This window comes from Nannobrachium achirus, assembly GCF_963921795.1.
Source record: "Nannobrachium achirus genome assembly, chromosome: 11".
Classification (NCBI taxonomy): domain Eukaryota; kingdom Metazoa; phylum Chordata; class Actinopteri; order Myctophiformes; family Myctophidae; genus Nannobrachium; species Nannobrachium achirus.
The window spans coordinates 27,945,469-27,968,926 of NC_137820.1; the positions used below are offsets into that span (position 1 = coordinate 27,945,469).

The following is a 23,458-nucleotide window of genomic DNA, read 5'->3' on the forward strand; positions in this document are numbered from 1 at the left end:
TTCATATTTTAGATTATAATTAAATAAAAGAAAGGATCAGTGTTAAAAATGTTTTACTGCTTTCTATCGTTTTAGCGATTTTAACGATTTTGATTTCAGTGGGTGGGGGCATGCGTGGCTGCATGTATTTTTAGACACAATAAGCCGGTGATTTCTTATTTCTTTATTACTATTTAACCCTCTAAGGCCCAAATATAGAAATACTTGAAATAAAACATTGAAAAAAATCAGATGGTGTTGTAGGAGTCCTAATAAGAAGAGAATGTAATGTTTTTTTCAAAAAAATGTTTTTGTAAGGTTTTATAGCCATAAATCATAAATCATAAATCATGCTCTAATTTACATATGGGGGATATTTTTCACAATAATAACATATGTACATGTTCTAGACATTCTAATGATCACCAAAAAAAAATAGTACAGGCATTTTACTAATGTTTTTGTGAGGAATAGCTTCCATGAAAAAGTGAGATGTTGTTCGTCAAAACTCTGGAATGTTAGCGGGTGTGGCGGGTGTGAATGTCAGCCCCTGTGGGGGGTATTTATATGCAAATATTGTGGCCAATGGCATTGTAATACTAAACAATAGAATCCAATGGTGATGTTTAGGTGGTAGGGGGAGCTAAAATAAAATGATTTAAACCTTTTTTTGGATAAAATACAAACGTTGTAATATTACAACAGTGGGCCTTAGAGGGTTAACACTTATTGTGTCTAAAAAGACATACTGTATTTAGCCACTTGTACGCATGCCCCCAGCCACTGAAATAAAATAAAAAATCGCTAAAACGATAGAAAGCAGTAAATGAAAATCGAAAATATGAATCCTTGTTGTGAAAAAACAAAGTTGTCCTTTGAGTGGTCAATGCCTCTATATGTCCTCCTACCCACTGCCCTGCTAAAAAAAACATTGTGTGTGTGTTTGTGTGCGTGCGTTTGCGCGCGCGCGCGTGTGTGTGTGTGCGTGTGTGTGTGTGCCCTCCAGGTCACGGTCCATCAGTGGAGCGTCTTCTGGCCTCTCTACCAGCCCTCTCAGCAGTCCACGGGTAAGTAGCGCACGCACACACACACACACACACACACACACACACACACACACACACGCATGAGCGCGCGCACACGCAATACGGCTAGATTGTCTCGCTTGCTGACCTTTAACAAAGCTACACAAACACTGCGTGAAAGCAATATCTCTCCATCTCTTCCCGGAAATGCAATTCCAATCTGCTGTTCTGCTGTGTTATTAGTCTGAGATATGGGATCTGTGTCCACACCCACACCCCCTTCCCCAAACACGCCCCCCCCCCCACCACCACCATTTTAATGCAGATTTCAACTCTTATCTCTATGCACATTCGGGGGAAGCGTGGATCAGCTTAGGATAAGCTGGCTTGCTATTCATATTCAGTGGAAGATCCGTTATTTTTTTTTCGTTGGCCCGTTCGGAAGAACAAAAACAGCAGTGTACAAGTTCATTGCGTGGTCAGGTGGGTGCATGGGGCCGCGGGCGTTTGCAGAACATGTTGCATTCGGGCGGAAACCTCCTATCTCCGTATTTTAACTTATTGTTTTTCTTTGTAAACGAATGCCCTACTTGATCATACCACAGTGTCACACAAAAGCTTCAAAAGTAACAGATCCACAAGCTCGAAAGGCAGCACGAAGCGACGCGTTTTGCTTTTTTAATTTGAATCCTGAAATTTGAATCCTGAAAAGTAACAGTTTTGGACATATGAGGTTTCCACTCGACAGGGACGATTTATTGTAATGATGTTTCAGTTAGTTGTAAAGTAGTATAGCCTACTTTGAAAGTTCCTATTCATCGGTATCAAAAAAAAAAAAAAAAAAAACGCATGGCATTATTATTTTATGATATATTATATCATCCAAAAACGTAGTGTTTTGTCAAATTATTTGGGGGCCCACCTGCAATATCCTCGCGACCCACCAGTGGTCCCCGGCACCACAGGTTGAGAACCACTGCTCTACACTTAAGATCCTGTTCTCTTATACATGTTTTCCATGGCCTGATCCCAGCGGAAATCCAGCTCAGAGGGAATATGCTTCAGAACATCTCCCTGTGTTGTTTTTTTTATATTTTTAATTCCCGCTCAGAGTGTGATGTGTACTGTGTGGGGCAGCAGCAGCAGCTCGCGCTAAAACTTTTCCGGCTGACTAGCTTGAGAAGGCTCCAGATTAGCCACCGTCCTCCTAAGACCAAGCTCCTCAACCACCGTGCAACCGAGGCTTTTCTTCAGGGCTGATCTGAAAGGGAAATTGATTCCCCCGAAAAGCCGACCAAAGCCTGCAGGATTCTGCTCTCACCCACTGATTCCATGTAGAAGGCATTTGTTCGGAGTGTGTGTGGGGTGTGTGCACGTGTGTATCAGTGGCGTCAGTTCAGAAGGTATGGCACACGCAAGACACCAGTCATGTTGCCATACCTTAGCAACAGGTATGATACATTTATTTTAAGAAGTACATTACATTTTTTCCCCCGTTTCTACGGTTTCTTGGGCTGGATATGGCAGCCTGGAACGGTTGTTCAAGTGCAGCTAAACTTGGCATGTTAGTAAACGTGCCACAATTAACACTAATGCATTGCACCTGTGAAGCTGACCTGCGGAACCTGGGAATATACCATTCTGTCAAGATGGGGAGAACACAAGTGTGGTGTGGAGAATATAATTATAATACCTTGTTAAAGTGACCATTCTGTTACATTTTGCATTTGTAGTTATTTTACTGTAATTTAACAACATAATAACCAGCACAGATAGACAAAGAGACATTCATGGATTTATATTTAAAAGTAACTTTTATTCTCCTCCCTGGACCCAGGGTATGGCAGCTGCATACCCCTGCCATACCCAATTGACACCCCTGGTGTGTATGTGCCTGTGTGTGCTTGTGTGTGCGTGCGCACGCGCGTGGGCAAGGGCCAGAGGATGCCTTTGGAGTGGTTTGCATGAGCCTGTAAAATGAGCCTCTCCAGGGAGAGTTTTGTTGGTAAAATGTTTGGTCAGGTTTGCGCCGTTGGGGGCTGCGGCGCTGCTGCGGTGTTGAGAGCCACACAAACCGCACGGCTTAGAACAAACGGTTCAAAGTTCCGTCCATCTTCTCGTGGAGCTCCTCTTCACTTTAAACCAGGGGTAGGCAACCTTAGTCATGGGTGCCAACATTGGCACAGGGGAGGGTGATCACTGGCACACTGGCAGAAGTGTGAGAGAGGATTTTTATTTTAAAGTCAATTCAATTAAGTCAAATAATTTGCAGCAAATTACATCATGCACACAATTCTACGTTCATTAAAATTCTGTACTTTGACGAGGGAGGGAGTCGGGGAGATAGGGCTGAGTCGCTCTGAGTCTAATGATCATTATAACAAATCATATGTCCGAATTTTGAAGCTGTGTCATTAAAATGTATATTGACATGGCACACTGACTATCTAGAAAATAAAAACATGGCACTTCTTTTAAAAAAGGTTGCTGACCCCTGCTTTAAACTCTAGCTCTATAGCAGTGGTTCTCAAGCGTACCTGGATCAGTGCTGCGCTTATAAAATCTAGAAAGCGTCCGTGGGCCCACCCATCTGACCACTTAGCATGGCAGACATTGTGAACCAACATGGTATACAAGTTATTGCTATTATCGGTATCGCATGGCGGGTGGAAACTGTTATTTTTCAGGATTCAAATTCAGAAAGGGCAAAAGTAGCAGATCTACAAGCTCAAAACGCGTCGCTTGGCACCACGTTTCAAGCTTGTAGATCTGTTACTTTTTGTGTGATGCTGTAGTATGAAGTAGGACATTCATTTACACTACAATACAGTACTTGTAAGACGCCTCAGGAGACATGCAACCTCGCCCTAAAGTGTGTGTACAAAAGTGTACGCGTCCAGACGGACGCGTCACATATTAAACAATAAATCATTTTTTTCTAATAAATGTTATTATCCTTACAATCTTCGTGTTTAGACAATTATTTGGGGGCCCACTTGCGATATCCTCGCGGCCGAAACACGGGCCCCGGCCCACCGTCTGGGCATGGCTGCTCTGTAACATTAGCAGGCAGTAGCAGCAGCAGCAGACATTCTGTTACTCTATTCCCCTCGTCTGTGAAACCTCCCAGCCCTCGTCTCTCTCACGTATGTCCTATTGTCTCTCACACCTGTCTGCCTGAGTCTGCCTGCTTTGTTCTCTTCCACTTTTGTTAGCATTTTATGGCTTTTTTTCCCCCCGCCTCCTTCCAAAGCTTGCAACACTTGCAATTCTTACATCATGGTTTCTCTCGTTACTTCCATTTTGTTGCAGTGTTTTTGCTTTCTGACTTGACTCATTGAATGGGCTAAATGCATGTTTTGTTTTTGTCTTCTTTCTTTTTTTCTTTTTTAATGCCTCCATCTCTTCTGTGTGTATGCACGTACGTACATGTGCGTGTGTGTGTTTGTGCACACACGTCACGTCACCTGCCTCCCTATATGCCTCCCTGGGCTGCTCCACTGCTGTCGGTGTGGTCTGTTTATTCTGTCACACTCTGTCGTGCCTGTCCTTCTGTATTTGTGTATGTGTGCATCTCTGTCCCTGTGTGCACTGTGTTTTCCTCTATTCCTCCCCCACCCTTGTCTTGGCTCCCGGCTGTATCGTATCGCACCGTGTTTTGTTGTGTACGTCGTCCTCAACCTCCAGCCTGTCAGAAAGTTCTGCGTTCCGCCGCAGTCCCCCGATCTGTCGCCGCCGTCTCCCACCGCCAGCCCCTGCCCTTCCCCCGAGCCCCTGCCCCACCACCGCGGCGCCGCCGGCCCCCGCATCTCCACCCCTAACTCCCTCGCTCCCGACGCCGGCGAGCCTCTGCCGGCGTCCCTCGGCAAGACCCAGACCCTCCCCACCAAGCCCAAGATCGCCCCCAAGCCCCTCCACGCCACGCGCTCCAACCCGCTCCCGGGGTCCCCCCGCCCGGGCCCCTCTGCCTTGGCCTCCTCCTCCGCCTCCCGCCCTCTGCCCGCCCCCCTCCACCTGCCCTCCGTCGCGAGGCCGCTCTCCGTCTCCGTGCCTCCCACCCCGTCGTCCCCGTCGTCCCTGACCTCCCCGAATCTGGTGCCGCTCCCCGGCAGCCCCCGGGCGCGGCGGCCCCTCTCGGCCGCCTACCCCCTGTCCCAGCAGCCCCTGCAGTTCGTGCCCTTCAGCCCGGCGGCGGTGCCCCCTCCCTCGCCCATCCGGCTGCACCACTTCCACCCTGTGCCTCCTCCTCCTCATTCTCCGCCTCCTCCCACCCAGTCCCAGTCCGCTGCCACTGACCACCCGATGCCCAAATGTATCCCCCTCATACAGGTCACCCCTCACCCCTCCCCTCGAGGCAGCCCCCTCCCCACCCCCAAGGGCACCCCGGTGCACACGCCCAAGGAGAGCCCGGCCGGGACGCCCACCCCCACGCCGCCCCCCAGCCCGTCCATCGGAGGCATGCCCTGGAGGACGCGCCTCAACTCCATCAAGAACAGCTTCCTGGGATCGCCCCGCTTCCACCGGAGGAAAATGCAAGGTAACCACTGAGACCCTACTGAGACCCGCTGGTTTTTTCTCACTCGTACTAGGCTAGCCGGTGGTGGAAAAAAGTATTCAGATGTTTTTCTTAAGTGAAAGTAGCAAAACTGTGATAGACGTACACTGTTACAAGTTGAAATCCTGTATCCAAAATGTACTTGAGTAAAAGTACAAAAGTAGAAGGTACTCTACTACTATAAAATGTATTAAAAAAAACATTTGAGAAAGTAGCAGATCTACAATCGTCTTCAGTACAGAGTCCCCCATGGGTCTATACTGTACTAGGTATTCTCTCCCTCTTTGCTCGAAATATCAGCTTGTCGATCTGCTATTTTAGATTTTAGATTCGGAAAATGTCGGGAGTCGTTTGGACCAAAGTTGTTTGTTATATTTCCACAGCCCCACCAGAAGGAAGAGAGAACTATTATTGTACAGGCTGATTTCAAGCTACAGTACCATCCAGGACTTATATTAATGAATACAATTTAAATTTAAGCAACCAATGTGTATGTGTAGATAGAGTATACAAGTGTATGAATATACAGTTAATATGAACTAGCACATCTGCAGTGGTCTGAGGTGGTTTCTCTACTCTACTAATCTTTATTGTCGCTCAGACACCATTGCAATTGCATCTCTGTGTCGGGAGAGAAATAACGTAAAGGTTACAGGTGGTAACTTTTCACAGCAGCCATATTAACTCACTGTTCATATACTGTACAGGGTTTGATTGTCGGACGGGACAACATACTACTGCAGCAGGTCATTAATGCATATTTTTCAAGTTATGTCTAATGTTTTTAAGACATAACTTTAGCTCAGTTGCACTGCTTTGATGTTGTATAGCTCTGCTATTTCCAGTGTAGTCATTAATAGCATAGAGTCCTCAGTCCTGTAGCTTCCCCAACATGGGTAAAGCTTTGATCTGCCATTTTAACCCCCTTGAACCCTGTCGGCTGGAAACCTCATATGTCTAAAAACTGTTACTTCTCAGGATCCAAATCCAAAAGTGTCAAAAGTAGCAGATCCACTATCTCGAAAGCGCTGCGTTTCGGGCTTTTGGTTCTGCTACTTTTTGTGTGTTGCTTTTGTGTGACGCTGTAGTATGACCAAGAAGGGAATTCATTTACGTAAAAACACAAACAGTTAAAAAGAAATGGAGATAAGAGGTTTCTTCCCGACAACAACGATGTCTTAACCTGCCTTTCTACCTCACTGCTGTCTGAACTGTGACCTGCTGCTTTATCGTTGCAGTTCCCACACAAGAGGAGATGTCAAGCCTAACACCAGAGTCTTCCCCAGAGTGAGTGTCTGTTTGCCTTGTTAAAACCACGCACATCATCTTCTATGGCAGGGGTCTTCAACGTTTTCAGGCCAAGGACCCCTTAGCTGATCTACAAGCTTGTAGATCTGCTATTTTTGGCTAATGTTCCACTCAGAATAGAGATGCTAGGGTTCAAGTGGTTAATGTTAAAAAACATGATTCTATCACACAAAGATTTGGCGGCCCCCCTGTAGTAACTCTGAGGACCCTCTAACCCTCTGTAACAACTCTTTCCCTGCTCTTTTAGCCATCAGCTGGCCAAAGAGACGCACTGTTGATCGTGTCGAAGTTTTGTATCACGGAATGTTTCATAACTTTAGTTCCAGCATGCTGAGTTTAGGTTAAAGATTTGGGAGAAAGAGGGCTCGCTCAAGCGACCAGTCGGCTAGGCAGATAGCCTGGAAGATGTCATACAGCTCTTTGGGGGGTCCTGAAATCTTGGCCTGGACATGCCTGTGTGGCCGGCTGGCTGGCTAACTGACTTGGCTGCCTTGAATGTTTCCACCTTGCTGGAACAGGTTAGGGAGTCGGATGAAGAAAGCCTTCTGGTAGCTACAGATGGACCTGGCGGACAGGTAGTCTCACATAGCCAGACTGCTATTCCACAGTCTCCAAATGCTATACAGAGTCTGGAACTACAGCCCCCTGGAAAGATAATATTGGAAGTTGTCATCCCTTTCCTTCATGGAAATACTTTTTAAAGATATTTTAAAATATATTTAATTATCCATATTCTGATAAGCGCAGCAAGCTGTATTTTAATGCTTCTACTCATTTGATTTGCATTAGGACAAATGTACGCGACTTATAAGATGAACCCAAAGTGGGGAGGAGGCGGGACATGTCCGCTTTACTCCCGGATTGCTTTCAGTGCTTACGAAGTCTAGACTGTATGATGGAAGCGTGTGATAATTGTGGGAGGCAACAGTCTGGCTCGAGAGATGGACAGGCATGGAAAGGTCACACACCAACCTTCTCCTTCTGTCTGCACAATGCTGGCCTGGATATAGTTGTATGTAAACCTGTATGTTAAAAACGTAGACCCTATATAGGCTACTCTGTGTTGAACTATCATTTCACCCCATCTACAATAAATATCTTGGGAGAAAATAACACATCCACAATTTCAAGTGTTAAAGGACCAGGTCACCTCTGGGACAACCAGATCTTATTTTATTGTTGTGTGGGACACGATCAACACAATCCTGAGTTATTTTTTGTGTTCAATCTGTGTTTTTAGATATTTTAGTATTTCAGCCGATTTCAGCATGCTACAACCAGTTGTAGCATGCTGAAATACTAACATATCTAAAAACACAGATTGAACACAAATAATTATTCAGGATTGTGTTGATCGTGTCCCACACAACAATAAAATAAGATCTGGTTGTCCCAGAGGTGACCTGGTCCTTTAAGGCAAGGCTTTTCTCTCCTCGGTGAGGAGAGAAAAGTCTTGCCTTTAGTTCAACCGTACAGGACTCCTACAGGACTTATAAACGTGAGGAGTCCTCACGTTTATAAGTCCTGTGGGAGTGTACGGTTGACTAGGAACTAATCAGGCGTGATTACCTGAAGTAAGGGTGGTATATTATGCTGTTCAATTATGAAATATGAATGTGACAGAAGTCTAAAAGACAGTCCATATGGCTTGTTAGTGGGATGAGGCCAGTAATGGTGAATTCATCTTCTTCTGACCATTTGGCTCTCAAGTTCTGATCACCAAGAGCCTCAATTAGCTCTCTCTCTTTCTCTCACACACATGTACGTGCGCACGTACACACACACACACACACACACACACACACACACACACACACACACACACACACACACACACACACACACACACACACACACACACACACACACACCTACAGACACATGGCAGCACAGAAGGTGAGAACGCCCCCCCCTCTCTCTCTCCTTACAGTTTTGGTATATTTCCCACTGGATAGCCGGCGTTTTGTTTCGTTCCATCTCCCACAGCAGAAATAATGAATTTCCCTCTTTCTGCAAAGCGGCAGAAAGGTTGCCTCCGTTTGAGGCAGCCTTTTATCTTCACGGGTGATTCCCACCTCTGGGGGCGAGAGAGGAAGGGATGGAGCCATGGACAGATGGGAGAGAGAGAGAGAGAGAGACACACAAAGGGAGGAAAGCTGTAGACCAGGGGTCTTCAACGTTTTCAGGGCAAGGACCCCTTAGTTGAGAGAGAGATGAAGCAGGGACCCCCGCAACCTTTTTCATAGTTTCCATATAGTTTCATTGTTTGACAGCACAATCATCAGTGTATTTTGGATTCTTGTCAATTTGTGTTTTCAGATATTTAACCACTTGAACCGTCAATACTTAATAAACTTCACCTTTCACTCTGTACTTAGTCTGTTCTTTTTCCCCTCTACACCAAACCTCTTTGCCAAAATAGCCGATCTACAAGCTTGTAGATCTGCTATTTTTGGCTAAAGTTCTCAGAATTTGGACTCAATTTGGTTCAAGTGATTAATATAGAAAAGGAGAGAAAAAAGATTTCTATCACACAAAGATTTGGAGGACCCCCTGTAGTAACTCTGAGGACCCCCTAGGGATCCCGGACCCCCTGTTGAAGACCCCTGCTGTATACTGATAATGGGTGTCTACAGCAATGAGAAATGCATGGACATACTGTGAGAACCACTGCTCTTGTATCCCGGGTAGTCGGCAAGACAATCTCATCACTTTTTTCTCTTCTTCTTACAGACTTGCCAAAAAATCCTGGTTCGGTAACTTCATCAACCTGGAGAAGGAGGAGCAGATCTTCATCGTCATCAAAGACAAGCCTCTCAGCTCCATCAAGGCCGACATCGTCCACGCCTTTCTCTCAGTACGTATACCTGCGTCCCCTGCACCATTGACTGTGTGCCTAGTACATTCATAATGTATACCCATATGTTTTCTTTGCTTTTTCTCCCAAATTTAGCCGTTATGCCAATAAATTCTAGCCTGGTAAACCATCGCGGGTGCGTGAATTAACATGATCATGTGTCTTCTGCAGACCGGTCTGGCCCCAAGCGCTGGGTGGGAGTTTTATACTTTACAGAAACCAAAAAGTGAAAGAGATAATCTGTGTCCGTCAATCACCGATAGGCTCTTCCACTTTTGGAAGAGCTTCACATGTGTGTGTCGTCATTGTTGTATCCTACTGACTCATCTGCCGGTGAGGAGACTCCACCGGGAGGACATACAGTAGAGACTCCACCGGGAGGACATACAGTAGAGCCATTGTCATACTCCTCCCGTCCAACACTCCCTGTGCGACAGGTGCCGCCCCAGCATTTGTAACTCTTGAATGTACAAACGAAACGGTTACATTTGCTCACTTAGAGTTAGATTAACGATCAGGATTTTGCAGTGCACTTGTTGTCCGTCTTCTGTATACAATACCTCATCTTCTCTCTATATCCCTACACATGTGCACTCAGGCTGCAGTATTAGCCTGGTTACCTGTAGCCTGATGGAGGTCTTTGCCTAAGTTCTAACAGGAAGTGTTGATTGGCTTTTTGCTGCGAGGCAGGCTCTCCGTGCGTTTGCTAAAATGCCTCTGATTTATGTGTCCTCTCGGTAAACTGCTGGGGCTCAAAGCTCCTCCGTGTTCCCTCTGCCGCCCGTACTTCAGGTCAACAGAAAATCAACACATGCCGGTCATTAGCATATAGATGCTTTTACCCCGAACGCCTCGTATTGAGCGTGTGTGTGTGTGTGTGTGTGTGTGTGTGTGAGTGTGTATAATAAGTGCGTGCACGTGTGTGCATTGTAAGTGTACATACCTGGCAGTCGGTATATAAGAGTAAGAAATAGAGTGTGTCAATTTACATGCATGCAGATGTAAATGTTTGAAACTGACTGTGCACTTGGCGCAAATGCGCACCGGGGTGCATAGTAATAGCTTGTTGTTGCCGGTTGAAACCTTGTATGTCCAAAACCGTTTGTTTAGTATTTATCATTTTTTAAATGATTTAAGCTAGTGAAAACAGCCGATCTACAAGCACACAACGCCTCGCACCGCGAGGCGTTGTGTGCTTGTAGATCAGCTGTTTTCACTACTTTTGTGCGACGGCCTCGTGTGCTGAAGCAGTGCTTTACTTTGCGAAACAATGTACAAACTTGGAAATACAAGGTTTCTGCCCGACAGTGACGATCTTTAAAAAGGAGCTACTTCAACTACAGCTTCATGGTATCCCAGGGTGCACAGCAGAACCATAATGGAGCCCCAGTTAGAGTTGCAAAAGTCTTAAGTAAATGCAACCTCTGCTACCTCAGGTGCTTGTCAAAGCCATTCCTAGGCCTCATCCCTGGAGGTACGGTAGCTATTTTCTCTTCTAGCTTAGGCCAGCTGTTTTTTTTTTCTCTTCCCAGACAGGAGACTGGCACCAGAAATAAAAAGGCAGAATTATTTATACCTTTTCAGTATAGTCACGTTAATGCAACGTCAACCCCTTCTGCTGGCACTTTGGGGCGAAAAAGAAAGTGTCAGTCTCGGAGCTAACCTGTTCATGAGGTGTAAAAAAACATTTTTATGTTTTGAAATTTTCCAAAAAACAAAGTGAAACATTGATACATTTTGAGAAGTTTGTAAGATTTTGGAAGTTTATTGAAACTACAGTTTAGGACAAAGGTCTTCAACAGGGGGTCCTCAGAGTTATTACAGGGGGTCCTCCAAATCTTTGAGTGATATGTCTATATTTTTTATATTAAACACTTGAACCCTAGTGTCCATATTCTGATAACTTTAGCCAAAAATAGCAGATCTACAAGCTCACAATGCCTCGCGTTGCGAGCTTGTAGATCTTCTATTTTTGTCAAAGAGCTTTCGTGTAGAGGAGAAAAAGAGCAGACTAAGTACAGAGTGAAAGGTCAAGTTTATTAAGTATTGACGTTTCAAGTGGTTAAATATCTGAAAACACAAATTGACACGAATCCAACATATAGTACACTGATGATTGTGCTGTCAAACAATGAAACTATATGGAATCTATGAAAAGGTTATGGGGGTCCCTGCTTCATCTCTCTCTCAGCTAAGGGGTCCTTGGCCTGAAAACGTTGAAGACCCCTGGTTTAGGAAAATGTTTTCCTATGACGACATGTCTAACACCAGGTTGAAAGTGGTTAACCACTTAAAGGTGTGACGTCGTGCCCCGAAAATGTACATCATCATACAGTAGGTCACGTGGTTTTCCTCGGAACCGTCTGAAAACGGGGCAGGGCGCATCACAGATGGATCGACGTTTGCTCTGAATTCACCTCTATATCACACTGCCATAAACAGCCCAGGAAAATGCGAGGAAGTAACCTCAACGTAAACTGTCTATGTGCGTATGAAATATATTACCCGTTCAGATATCTTAGTTACATCAATTTTGTTCATGTGAAGTAGTTTGTTTATGCTTATTTGTTGATATAATGGGAATTGCTATGTTGATTTAGCCGGGTCCCGGCCATCTGTGACACTGGATTCTGCCCGTTTAACCCATTTAGGCCTAGAATTATTGAATGCTTTAACCAGTGAAAAATAGCAGATATACAAGCTCACAGCGCGGCACCGAGTGCCGCGCTGCGAGCTTGTAGATCTGCTATTTTTGAAAAAGTCGTAAAAAATGTTTGCAAATCTTTGAATATATGTATTTTCAAAGCGAACGTTTGTAACACAAATTTTGCTTCTGGGTGGTCCCTGGAACTAGATATTTTGAAATGGGGGTCCGTGGCCAAATAAATATCATGTTGGGGTCCTTGACATGAAAAGGTTTGAGCACCACTGACATAGTAGTCACAGACTAACTGAGCTCCAGTTAAGTGAAAAGGACCTTTTCTTTGACGATGGCTGGCCAGATTGCTGACACAGAAACATAGGTTTTTTCCAAAAATCTTAGAAGGATTCAAAAGACACGTATAGAATCGGCTCAAAATTCCAATTTTCACGATTTTTCAAAAATAGCAGATCTACAAGCTCGCAGCGCGGCACTCGGTGCCGCGCTGTGAGCTTGTATATCTGCTATTTTTTTATATTTAAAGCATAAAATATTGCGTCATAATGTGTTCAGGCCTAAATTGGTTTAAAAGCCCTTTCTGCTCGGACACAGGGATGGGACGATTTATATCACGATAGACGATAATAACGATTATCGTCCCATCTCTTCTGGGAGATAGCAGGCTCGCCAAGAGGAGGAAGGAGACTTGCGGGTGAAATTGCAGATATCTCACGGCACAGCATGTATCTAAACAAACTATTTGTTTGGTCCGATAAATAATTGATCACGTAGTTGTTAAACATTGATTATTATATAGCCAGGGCAAACGCTATAGCGTTTCGAACACTGGTCGCTCGCTGGTTCTCTGTGCCTCCGAGGGGGTTCAGAGCTGGTTGAAAAGATTTGGCTGTAAATTCCTGCTGACATCGCCAGACAGGATCGGACACCCAGAGCGCTAAATGAGCAAATTCTTTCATTAAATGAGCATAAACAATCTACGACATGAACAATGTTGCTACAACTAAGATATTTGAGGGGTAAATTAATATATTTTTTTAATACACAGATTTAGTAATAAAATTACGTATATAAAATAAGAAAGGCGTATAGTCAAACCATTACACTAGGGCGGTCCTTCTATGGATGCTGGGGTTCAAGTGGTTAAAGTGGCATGAGCTTCAGACAGGGCTACTCCCTGAGGTACAGACAATACTAACCTCCTCAGCGCCTCCTAGTGACGTGCAGGTTATTTTAACACAGGGTTTTTATTCGCTGTCATGCGCAAGAAGCTTGTCACACAAAATTAAACAGGAACGCGCCCTACTTATAATCTCATTACTCATTATTCCTTCTTCCTGCGTTGTGCAAGTATCTTGCTCTATTTTTATCCCCAATACGCCCGTCTCTCCGTTTATTTCTGTCTTATACTCACCATCTCCACCCCTTTTCTTCTCGTTGATTCTCTCTCTCTCTCTGTCTCTCTGTCTCTCTTTGTCTCTCTCTCTCTGTACCCTTTTCTCCCCCCAGACAGGCACGTGCACACCTAGACATCAAAGGGGGCTTGAGCCCCTATATCTGTAAAAAGTGCCCTCTCCAGACCATGAATGTAGTCTTTTAAAGTCAGAAAACAACAACATTACGTCATTCACCACGGTGAAGGGCTATCACCGCGAACCCAGTCATCTCTCCTCTGTTTTTACCTTCAGACATCTCCCCACACTGATTGGTTGATCTTGACCAATCAGTGCCCCCTGTTTTCAAAGGCACAGAGATGCGGTGATCATAGAGTAATAAGAAGTATAGAGAGGACACCGGATATCCCCGCCTGTGCACTTACATTGAGTTGCTCACGCAGCGCGTGAGGCGTTTTCACCCCTTCTTCCGCGTAGTAAAAACCGTGACGCGTTTTGTGTCATAGTTTGTGTTCATGGACGCGCTGGGCTCCAATTCATGAACGAGCACTTCCGGTATGAACGCGCAGTCAATACAAAGAAGCCTAGATGCGCGTTCATGTTTCTGGCCCCAACTGCAGTACCTCAAAACGGCCACCATGTCCATGGCGCTTCAGAGCCCCCCCAAGGTTCTGGGGTCTTGACTTCAACGTGAGTCCGTGACTAAGATGGCCTCGTTATCACATTTTTTAGGTGATAGCTTATCACTTAAAAGTTGAAGTGATCACCCTTCACCTCGGACTTTGATAAACCCTTAAAGAGCTGGTGCCATAGTTTTGTACCTTTTCTGTTTTTTTTCTGAGTTTGAAAGTACATCATTGGACCCCCTGGTGTGGTTTTTATGAGCAATTATGTATTCTCTTGGTATTTGTTTGTTTTCTCTTGGAGGCTGCCACCTAGCTTCTGGTCAAAAGTGTCAGTTAAAAAACACAGATACTTTTACATCACAGAATCAACTCCTCCCCTAATTACCATTCACCCAACACTGTGGGGTGTGGCTAACTTCAGCTGGGTCACCACCCACCATGACATCCATGCACACTTAATGAACTGGGGGTGTGGCCACATAAAAACCCAATTTTAACTCTTTCTGTATACTTTTTTGGAAAGAAATCTTCCTCCTAGTATAATCATAATACCTGATAATCATGTTTTAGAGGGGTGGAAAAATCCTGGCACCACCTCTTTAACATTCTCTGCACGTTCCCTGCCTCCATGCAGATCCCCAGCCTGAGCCACAGTGTGATCTCCCAGACCAGTTTCCGGGCAGAGTACAAGTCCACGGCGGGCCCCACGGTCTTCCAGAAGCCCGTCAAGTTCCAGGTGGACATCACCTACACGGAGAGCACGGCCGCCACCAAGGAGCACGGCATCTACTCCGTCACCTTCACCCTGCTGTCAGGTGAGCGCACACGCACGGTAGGGATGGGACGATAAGCAACATTATCGTTTATCGTGATAAATAACACTCATGATAATCGTATCGTGGAGATTTAATTCATCGTGATATCGTCCTCCGTCATGCACTGGGATCAATTCACCTTTAATTTGCCGAGCTGCATATCCGGTATAATTTAACCCATTTAGGCCTAACAGGCCTAAATCAGAATTTAGCCTACAAAAACGTATAGGTTCCGAACGGAACCATGTTTATTTAATACCGGAGGACAAGGTCCCCCATTGGGATAACAGCGCCATCTGGCGCTGCAACAGAGTAAAACTCATAAGCTCCCGTACGAGAAATATCATTTGTCGGGAGGGCTGTCAATCACAAACGAGGGCACCGCCCCCGAGTGTATATAAGCCCTGCGGGCTATCATAACTTCCTCTAAAGCCGCACCTCTGCGCCCGCAACTAGCGAACCGAGGGGCTTTATTCGGGGGACCTTGTCCTCCGGTATTAAATAAACATGGTTCCGTTCGGAACCTATACGTTTATTGTCATACCTCCAGACAAGGTCCCCCATTGGGACTCATACACTCCCCGAGAAGCCATGAACCGACAAGACTGTCGTTCACACCGACCACACCCGGAAGGAGGTCCCGTCAACCGACGTGACCCCTTTCAGGACTGATCCGACCCAGGCCCACAGGGCCTGGGCGTGTTTAGACAGAAAAGAGACCCTGACAGACCGAGGCCTGCCATATGCACTAAGGGCAGACACAGGTCCGCCTTATAATACTACAGTAATATAAGGGAAAGACTCAGGGTCCCCCCCCAGGTATCCTAGAGACAGTAGCAAGCTGTCCCAGGAAGGGGAGAGAGCCGCCCCACTACATAGTAGGCGGGGCAGCAGCACCTAGAACCGTATGCGCCATAGCAGAAGGCGCAACGTCCAGGTGACAGTAGGTCGCAAAGGTGGACGGCGAAGACCAATTCGCCGCCGCACAAATCTCCTCAATGGAGACACCTTTGGACAAAACCCTAGAGGTAGACACACCCCTAGTACTGTGGGCCTTAAGTGCCTCCGGCACTTCAGACCCAGCCCGGGTGTAAGCCAACCTAACAGCATCCACAATCCATCTCGACAGAGTGGGTTTGGACACCGCTTTTCGCTGACGGGCATTCATGACCACGAAAAGCTGAGAAGTAGACCTGCTGTCCACCGTCTTGTCACAGTAGGCCTTCAGGGCCCTAACTGGACAAAGACAATGAAGACGCCTATCCTCCTCCGATGCAAACGGAGGAGGATGGAAAGCCGTCAAAACAACAGGTTCCTTCGGGACCACTCGGTTCTTAGGAATAAAACTCAATTGAGGTTTAAGAACCTTGGAGTCATTATTGAGAAACCTCATACAATCAGGGCTCACAGAGAGCGCATGAAGGTCGCTCACACGCTTAGCCGTAGACAAGGCAAGCAAAAGAGCTGTCTTGAAACTTAAATGTTTCAAAGAGGTCCTCCCAATCGGTTCAAAGGGTGCCTTGCAAAGGCCCTCAAGAACCACTTGTAGATCCCAAGCAGGGAACAAAAATCCAGTCACAGGTCTTAAACGGTCGACACCGTGTATGAACTTGACCACCTCAGGGAATTTAGAAAGGCCCATGCCTGACACCCCCAGGTGACAGGCATCAAAAGCCGCTAAATAACCCCTAAGCGTAGAGAACGCCAGACCAAGGTCCAGGCGGTCCCGCAAGAAAACTAACGCCTTCTGGGCTGGAGCCAAGTGAGCCACCACAGGTGGCTCCTGTAGCTCACACCAGTCCAAGAAAACATTCCACCTTCCATCATATACCACCCTAGTGGAGGGGGCTTTAGCACTCTGAAAAGTAGCTACAACCGCCATTGAGAAGCCTGCGGCTAGCAGGTTCTCCCTCTCACAGGCCAAAACCACAGGTCTAGGGCCTGGGGGTCGGGATGGAAGATATCGTCCCCCGCCTGGCGCAGCAGGTCCCTATGCAAGGGGAGCTGCCAGGGGGACCGGTAGAGCAGTGGGGTGATCAGAGACCTCCACACTCCCCTGGACGGTGCCACGAGAAGAACCTCCAGGTTGGAACTCCTGATCCTCTCCAGTGTGGGAAGGATCAGTTCCAGCGGTTGGAACGCATAGAGACGGCCTTCCGGCCACTCGTGTGCGAACGCATCCACCCCCAGAGGCGAAGGTCCCCTCACTGAGAAGTAGAGGGGGCACTTCGCGTTCTCCTGGGAAGCAAAGAGATCGAACCGAGGTTGACCGAACCTGGAGAAGATCTGTCTCACCACCGCATGGTGGAGAGACCAATCCTCGTAGCGAGGCTCCCCCCTGGACAACAGATCGGCGCCGCCGTTCTGAAGGCCTGGAACATGGGAGGCTCTAAAGGACCTCAGGCGCGGTACGCACCAGAGAGTCATCTCGCGTGCCAGCTGATCCAGCGTGCGCGAGGAGAGGCCGCCTTGCTTGTTGAGAAAGTACAAGGCTGCCATGTCGTCCGTCCTGACCAGGACATGACAACCCCGGAGAAACGGTTCGAAATACTTGAGAGCCAAGTAGATCGCCATTAACTCCAGATAACTGAAGTGGTACTCCAACGTGGCCGGGGTCCACAGACCCCTGGCTGAGCGCCCCTCGTGGGTGGCGTCCCAGCCCGAGCGGCTGGCGTCTGTGGTGATCACCTTGCGTGACACCACCACGCCTATGGAGACTCCACTCATTAACAACGCCTGGTCCCGCCATGGGACCAGCGCGTCCATGCAGGCCTGGCTGACCACCACTTCCCTGCACCCTTGCAGGGGAGGAATCCTGAGCGTCAGTGTCCACCGCCAGAACGGTCTCATATGAAACCTGCCCAGGCGAAGAAGTTGCACCGCTGAAGCCATCAGCCCTGCCAACTTCATACACTCCTTGTAACTGACCACTTGGTCCAATTTAAAAGGAGCGAAGACACGTCAGGAACCTGTCCACCCCCTCCAGAGAGAGGCGGGTAGACATCGTGGTCGAATCCAGAGGGACCCCAAGAAGGAGATCTGCTGGGAAGGCGTCAACATACTTTTGCCAAAAAGACGTTGAAAACCCAAGGCCTTCAGGTGGGCCAACACCAAGTTGGTGAATGAATAAAGAACCCTGCATGGGTCTCTATACACTGACTGGCTGTAAGCAGAGAGGAGGGTCCTTTGTGCTAGGGACTGAGAGGTAGGTAAACAAAGGTTTTGTTTCGACTACCATACCCTTACTGATGACATGGGAAAAAGCTACTGGGCAACAGAGATTTTCATTCTCCCCTGCGTGGGACAGAACTCAAACGTCTGCATTCGGGGGGAGGAGGACCGTGTGCCGTCACGGAACCCAGACCCCGTGGAGGGCTAGGCCCTCAACCCTATGTCATCTAACACACCCACTTCCCACAAGCCTTGTGGGGATAGCTGTGTTCAGTGCGCTTGGGCGCAAGTAAGTGGTCTCCTTGAGCCCCACCATGTGGAAAAAACCACAGTCCGGGTGCCGCAGACCCAGGCCCCCTTCCACTGGCACAGTGGAGGGGAGAGCGGGATGTACTGGGGCGCCGCCGACCCATTCCACTCCTTCTGCATGGAGGAGGGGAGAGAGGGGGTAGAGGCGGAGGTGGGCGGAAGGATGCAGGGTCCTCGTGGAACCGAGGACTTGCAAGACTCACTTGTAGGAGGAATACTGGGAGAAGAGCCTTCAACCCAATTCCATCCCTCCTCATCCTCACTCTCAATTTCATCCCCGCTTTTAACAGCGTTGTTCGGAGGCGTGCCACCAGAACATAAGCGTGCCAGGAAGATCCGGGCTCAGCCAGCATGGCCGAGAACGAAAAATCCAAGGGGAAGGAGGAGGAAGTCGCCGTTAGTCACCCCCAGCGTGGGGGCAGCCAGGCGGACCAGTAGGTTCTCTCCCCTGAATAAAACGGCGCCAGCCGTACCAGGGAGAGAGGGCGGGAACCGGCGTCGCCGCTCACCGCCCCCGGCGTGGGAGCGGCCAGGCGGGGTCCCTCAAGTTGCAGACGCCAGCCGTAGGGCACCAGCGGCGCGCTGGAGCCCCCAATAGGCGTCGTGGCTGCAGGCGGGAACCGGAGCCGCCGCTAGCCGCCCCCGGCGTGGGAGCGGCCGGGCGGACTAGCAGGCTCTCCTCCCTGGAACGGCGGAGCCGAACCGGCGGGAGAGAGGGCGAGGGCCGGCGTGTGGTCCCGTGAAGTTGCAGAACGCCAGCCGTAGGGCCCCAGCGGCGCGCTGGAGCCCCCGATAGGCGTAGTGGCTGCAGGTTGCAGCCCGGGGCGGGAAGCAGCGCTGTGGCGTACAGCGCCGCGAGCCCCGGAGGCAGAAACAACGTGGCGTCGTGGCTGCAGGCGGGAAAAAACCACGCCGCTAGCCGCCCCCGGCGTGGGAGCGGCCGGGCGGGCTAGCAGGTTCTCCTCCCTGGGACGGCGGTCAGCCGAACCGGCGGGAGAAAGGGCGAGAACCAGCAAGTAGTCCCGTGACGTTGCAGCCGTCCGCCGTAGGGCACCAGCGGCGCGCTGGAGCCCCCTATAGGCGTAGTGGCTGCAGGCTGCGGTCCGGGGCGAGAAGCAGCGCTGTGGCGTACAGCGCCGCGAGCCCCGGAGGCAGCAGAGTCCGGTGGAGGGAAAAAACCAGGCAGGCCACAAGGCTAGTGGAGGCTAAGTGAAGGAAGCACAAACAGCGGGCACCGCTGCGTGCCCACAAAACCTGCCAGGAGAGGCCCGTAGCCCTGGTCGGCGAGACCAGGGCGGCGGGGACAACACGAGAAACCACCGGACAAACATTGGAAAGTCCTAGCCAGCTAGAAGTAAAGAAAATAGCGACACCCAGCTAGGGCGCGCTAGCAATCAGTGCCCTGGTGAGGGCCTTCTAGCATGAGGCTATCAAACAAAGGAACGAGCAAGCAAGGCACTTGCTAACACTCGAAAGACTCACCACATGAAGCAGCCTGCGGGATCATCGAAGGAAATTCCGAGGGTGGGTGTCCTCACCAGCGATAAGTCTCCAGCATCGAGCACACTTCCAGGGGAACAAGGATAGCAGCATGCTAGCCGAGGGCCGTGGAACATCGATAGCTTGAAGCTAGGCTAAGCTACAAGAGGCTATCGGACAATAACAAGCTCAGAGAAGGAGCTGGAAACTTACAGCGAGGAAACAGGTGAGAACGCCGAAACTGTTGGAACTGAAGAATAAAGACGTACAGGAGATATTCTATAAAGGCCAGTGGCCGACTTCCTAGCCGTCGCTTAGGCTAAACTTTACAGAAAAATATACTTATATGGCTGAGTTCGCGATACTCTAGTTGCAGGCAAGCAGAGGTGCGGAAGAGGAAGTTATGATAGCCCGCAGGGCTTATATACACTCGGGGGCGGTGCCCTCGTTTGTGATTGACAGCCCTCCCGACAAATGATATTTCTTGTACGGGAGCTTATGAGTTTTACTCTGTTGCAGCGCCAGATGGCGCTGTTATCCCAATGGGGGACCTTGTCTGGAGGTATGACAATAAACAAATATGTTGCAACATACTGTACATGTACTGTAAGCCCCTCCCATACACTAAAATGTGTACCCGGCCTGAATGGGTTAAACCCTCTATAATTGGTAAAAGGTACTTATAATATACATACTTGATACAGACTTTTCACTCTCTATCAAATGTCTATAAGCTCACAACACGTCGCAACGCGATGTTCCGGCCCAGGATGATACATTTTGATTGAATCGCGATTTATTTTGTCACAATAATCGTGATATGACATTTTTTTATCCTCCCATCCCTAGCGGACAGGCACACGCACACAAGGGATGGGGCGATATTCCTTGTCGCGATTATTGTGACCAAATAATCCAAATATCCCCAACATCCATTATCGGAACATTTGCCAAAAAACAGCTGATCTACAAGCTCACAACGCGTCGCAACGCTACCGTACACAGGTTACATGAACGTGAGTGTGTGTTCACTGTATTGTACAGGTGCACGTGCACAGCGAGGAAACATGCCGGGCTGGATCCTGCTGGTATTTTCATATCACTGACCATGTACACAGCAGGCATCCACACAAGCTCTCCGCTCTCATATCTCTCTTTCAGTGTCATTGTGTGTGTGTGTGTGTGTGTGTGTGTGTGTGTGTGTGTGTGTGTGTGTGTGTGTGTGTGTGTGTGCGTGTGCGTGTGCGTACTGCGTAGGGCATTCACCAAATATTAGAATATTCTTTATTAGCCCTACGTTGAATATTTTTTTATTATTGTTTTCTCTTATATATATATAGGCTATAGTTTATAAAGCTTGGCTAGATAGGAAGTCATAAGATTGAGTTGTCAATGCCCCTGGTGGATGAATTTCTTAAAGCTCTATACCAGGGGTTCTCAAACCTTTTTAGGCTGTGACCCCCAAAATAAACATATATGAACTGGGGACCGCCAACCTGACAAGCAGGTTAGGTAGGTATTACATTTAAGGTGACTCGGTTCCACAGATAAATATTGTGAAAATAGCAGATCTACATGCTCGCAACGCCTCGCAACGCAAGGCGTTGTGAGCATGTATATTTAGTCCATGATATTTAGTTAAGGCGTGAGAAAAACAAAACAAAAGACATGGGCACACGTGATTAAAGTCCCCACAAGCAAAATAATACAAACATGTGTGTGTGTGCGTGCGTGCATGTGTGTGTGTGTGTGTGTGTGTGTGTGTGTGTGCAGGGCCCAGCCGGCGGTTCAAGAGGGTGGTGGAGACGATTCAGAGCCAGCTGTTAAGCACACACGACCAGCCGGGGGTCCAGCAGCTGTCTGGTGAGTAGACCAGCTCAAACGTTTAAACTCCGTCATGTACGCCACGGTGTCTCGCCCCCCCCAAAAGAACCGATTTACAAGCTAATAACACAACGCCATACGTTGGATATTACCTTGAAAATCAGTCCCCGGTGAGCGACACCGTTGGGCGACGGAGTATATCGCCGTTGTCGGGCAGAAACCTTGTATCTCCAATGTTTCAAATGTCTACGCTCTTTCGCAAAGTAAAGCCCTGCTTCATCGTACAAGGCCGTCGCACAAAAGTAGTGAAAACAGCAGATCTACAAAGCACACAACACCTCGCGGTGCGAGGCGTTGTGTGCTTGTAGATCGGCTGTTTTCACTAGTTTAGTTAATTTTTTTAAATGATATAAAAAACAAATGATTTTGGACATACAAGGTTTCCACCCGACAACGACGATATACCGTAGCGTCTCTGTCAGGCGGAAACCTCAAGAGTGTCCAAAAGTGTTACTTTTCGGAATTCAAATTCAAATGCAGCAAAAGCAGCAGGCCGACGAGCTCAAAGATGCTTTTGAGTGACGCTGTGGTAGGATCAAGTAGGGCATTCATTTATGGTGCATTCAAACCTGAAGAGATATATTTGTTTCTATTCGCTTCAATCGCTTCAGCGTTGCAAAAAAGATTATGTCACGTCGGAATCAAAGCGAAACACCTGGAAAAAAAGTCCAAAAACCAAACACCCAAAACGTTTCCCTGTCTCCGGACAACATTAATGCTGATTGGCTGTCAAGATGGGCTGACACGATGGGTGGAGTGGCGGGAGGGAGAAGGTCGCTTCAGTTGAAATGGGGTGAAGATACCGAAGCGACCGTTCGTGTTGTTCGCGCGCTGTCTTGTTCGGAACGTTCACGCCGCCTCGTCTTTGCATTCACTTTTGATGTAAGCGTGCCCCTCGCACTATCCAGGTTTGAACACACCATTGCGGAAATACAAAAGAGTTAAAACACAAAGTTAAGAGGTTTCTGCTCGACAACGGGCGATAATTTTAGGCATCAGCACCCCCACCCCACACACCCACCCTCGCCACCACCTCTACCATTCCTAAAGACGTCACCCTTTGTCGCACGCCAAAAAATAGCATACCGTATCCACAAGCTTGTAAGGTCTGCTATTTTCAGTGAGCGTTGCAACGGCGTCATGCGACGGTGGCTTCATCCTCCCTCACTGCTCAACTCCCCTCTCCCAATGCCTCCTACACTGATTCCCTTCCTCTCTGTGCTTCGGTTCTCCTTCTGAGCCACCTCTCTGCGTCCCAAAAACAGCTCTGTCCCCCGGTCTGCATGCGTTGGCTTGCAACCCGCCCCTCCTAACACCGCTTCCCCCAAGCACTAAGGAGGTACCGTCGGAGGGGTCAGTCAGTCAGTCAGTCAGTCAGTCAGTCAGTCAGTCAGTCA

General features: G+C 48.1%; 1 protein-coding gene across 1 annotated transcript in view; it reads left to right on the forward strand.

The window, feature by feature from the left end:
- brsk2a (BR serine/threonine kinase 2a) overlaps window positions 1-23,458 on the forward strand; it is a gene marked incomplete at both ends in the record, with an annotated part of 440,510 nt that overhangs the window by 410,804 nt on the left and 6,248 nt on the right. Inside the window, 6 exons of the mRNA XM_080736976.1 lie at window positions 986-1,046; window positions 4,692-5,541; window positions 6,798-6,846; window positions 9,601-9,724; window positions 15,038-15,218; window positions 21,951-22,040. Coding sequence (XP_080593102.1) covers window positions 986-1,046; window positions 4,692-5,541; window positions 6,798-6,846; window positions 9,601-9,724; window positions 15,038-15,218; window positions 21,951-22,040 — 1,355 coding nt within the window. The remainder of the gene's footprint in view (window positions 1-985; window positions 1,047-4,691; window positions 5,542-6,797; window positions 6,847-9,600; window positions 9,725-15,037; window positions 15,219-21,950; window positions 22,041-23,458) is intronic.